At 51.9% G+C, this 2,639-nt stretch overlaps 1 protein-coding gene across 1 annotated transcript; it reads right to left on the bottom strand.

Moving 5' to 3' along the window:
* Positions 1 to 1,613: 1,613 nt before the first annotated feature.
* On the bottom strand, positions 1,614 to 2,414 carry LOC108623868 (uncharacterized). The gene has a single exon (XM_018022709.1). The coding sequence runs from the start codon at positions 2,412 to 2,414 to the stop codon at positions 1,614 to 1,616; it is 801 nt and encodes a 266-aa protein (XP_017878198.1).
* Positions 2,415 to 2,639: the final 225 nt, after the last annotated feature.

The raw sequence follows: 2,639 nt of genomic DNA, 5'->3' as shown, positions 1-2,639 counted from the left end.
GGCCCCACGTTCTACCCACCATCCTGCTGATTATTGCCAGGTTGTTTCAGGCCCTGCTCACTGTTTTGTCCACTTGTTCCTTCCACGAGAGGCTTCTGGTGAACGTGACTCCCAGATATTTTGTCCAAGCTCTTGGCTTTGAGTTGTACGCTATTCAGATTTATTCCTTTCACCTACAGTTTTCTTTTCTTCCTCGTAACTATCATGAGGTCTTTTTTCTTCGGGATCTCTGATAGTCCACTGGCCTTACACCATTCGTTTCCTTTCCCTAGCGGGTTCCATTTCTTCCAGTCCTTCAATAGTTTGGCCGTTCTGGTCGCCGTCTCCTCTATCTTTGTCGTCAACGTTGGTGTGCACAGTATTGCCTCCATTGCTCTTGTCGGCGAGTGTCTGAATGCTCCGAGGATTCGTTTCAGTGCTACGTATTGCAGGCTTTCCAGTTTCCTGGTCGTTCTGTCGTTGCGGATGCCTTCCCACCATATCAGTGCGCCGAACGTCAGTCTGGGTATCACTACTGCGTTGTATATCCAGTTCGTGGCAGCGGGGGTGAGGCCCCACGTTCTACCCACCATCCTGCTGATTATTGCCAGGTTGTTTCTGGCCCTGCTCACTGTTTTGTCCACTTGTTCCTTCCACGAGAGGCTTCTGGTGAACGTGACTCCCAGATATTTTGTCCAAGCTCTTGGCTTTGAGTTGTACGCTATTCAGATTTATTCCTTTCACCTACAGTTTTCTTTTCTTCCTCGTAACTATCATGAGGTCTTTTTTCTTCGGGATCACTGATAGTCCACTGGCCTTACACCATTCGTTCACTAGCCCGAGGGCCGTGTTCATGGCTTCTTTCGTCCTGGCCGTGTCTTCGTGCACCACTATTACCGCTATGTCGTCCGCATAGCCCCATACTTGGAAGCCGTTCTCTCTGAGTCTCTCAATCAAGGCGTTTACTGCTACGCACCACAGCGTCGGGGAGAGGATACCGCCCTGGGGGCAGCCCCTGTTTGCTGGTCTCGTCACTCTCGTACCGTCGTTGTCCACTGTTATTGATCTGTCCGTGAGCATGTTTTCGATCCATCTGACCAGTGAAGTTTTAATTCCGTGTCGTCGTTGCCCCGTGATTATTACTTGTTTCGGGGTTTGGTTGAACGCACCTTCGATATCCATGAAACATGCTACCGCGTACTTTTTGTTGTAAAGGGCGTATTCCAGCTCTCTGGTCACCCCGTGGAGCGCAGCTTCCACCGAGTGTCCGACTCTGAACGCGTATTGTCTGGTTGAGAGCGGTTTTCCTACGAATACCGCGTCTTTGGTGTATTTGTCCAGTTGTTTCTCGAGGATTTTCAGGAGAAACGACGTCAGGCTGATCGGTCTGAACGACTTGGGGGAGGAGCAGCCTGTCTTTCCGGGTTTTGGTATGAACGTTACGTTTGTTTCGCGCCTTTCGCACGGGACGTGTCCCGTCGCCAGGCTGGCTCTCATGAGTTTCGTTAGATGCGGTGCCAGCAGGTTTTTCCCTATTTTGATCAGTCTTGGATAGATGCCGTCCGGTCTCGGTGATTTGTACGGGAGGAACGTGCCTACCGCTCATACGGTTCTTTCCGTTGTGTCCACCTTTGCTACCGTTCTCCAGTCTGCGCTGGTGTCACGTGTTCGTTCGCTGTGCGTCTCACTTTCCGTGTTCGTGTTTGCGTCGTTATTCTCGGTGTCTCGTGATCCAGGGTCTCTATCGATTCGCGAAGGTTTCTCGTCATCGTGCCGTCCGGTTTTTGTACCAGGCCAACGCTTTTTTCATCCGTTGACTCGAGAATCTTGTTCATTCTGGCTATGTCTTGCGCTTTCTGTAGTCTGCCACAGATGCGCTTCCAAGTGTTTCTCTTTGCTTCGGCAATCTCTTTTTTGAACTTTGACTCTGCTCTCTTCGCGTTGAGTTTGTTTCGTCTTGTTTTCGTTCGTTGGGCTTTTGTCCGTAGTCGTTTGCACGTCAGTCTCGTTGCGTCTAGATCTGGGTTCCACCAGGGTAGTTTGGGGTTGAAGCCCCTTCGTTTGTTGGAGACCGCGACGTTTTCCGCGTTTTTCACGGCATTCGTGATGAAGTCCGTGTACTCGTCTATCTCGCTCGGGGTGCCGTATCTCGTCGGCGCCTCTCTCAGGTTTTCCTCCAACGTTTTCAGGTATCTTTCTTTGTCGAGCGATCTTGTGACGTTGGCCACCCGGAAGGTGGTCAGTCCGTTGCCGGTCAGTCGGTACGAGACGAATTTGTGGTCGGACAGCGACGGATCGTCCATGACCCTCCATCCGTTGATCGCGGTCTTGTCGTTGGCGGAGATTATGGTGACGTCGAGCACCTCGCTTCTGTCGCGGGTCGCGAACGTGGGTTCGGCTCTCTCGTTTGCCCATGTGAGTTCGTTTTCGTTCATGAAGTCGAGCAATCTCTCTCCTCTCGTGTTTGTCGTTGTGCTTCCCCACAGTTGGTGGCGTTCGCATCCGCCCCCATGACGACCTGTGCGTCCTCCTCTCGGCACCAGTCCATGAGCCGGTCCATCTTGTGCGTTATCGGGTCCTGTTCGTTGTGCGGTAGGTATAGCGACGCGATTACTGTCCTCTTTGTGCTTGTTCGGTTGGTTTTCCATTCTATCAGTGCC

This window comes from Ceratina calcarata, unplaced genomic scaffold (assembly GCF_001652005.2).
Source record: "Ceratina calcarata isolate Rehan_Ccalc_2016 unplaced genomic scaffold, ASM165200v1 scaffold2929, whole genome shotgun sequence".
NCBI classification, from domain to species: domain Eukaryota; kingdom Metazoa; phylum Arthropoda; class Insecta; order Hymenoptera; family Apidae; genus Ceratina; species Ceratina calcarata.
This window is presented reverse-complemented; position numbering and strand designations above follow the sequence as displayed.

What these genes read in the sequence shown, in the direction of transcription:
- LOC108623868 (XM_018022709.1), bottom strand. Translation starts at nt 2,414, where the DNA reads ATGAACGAAAACGAACTCACATGGGCAAACGAGAGAGCCGAACCCACG.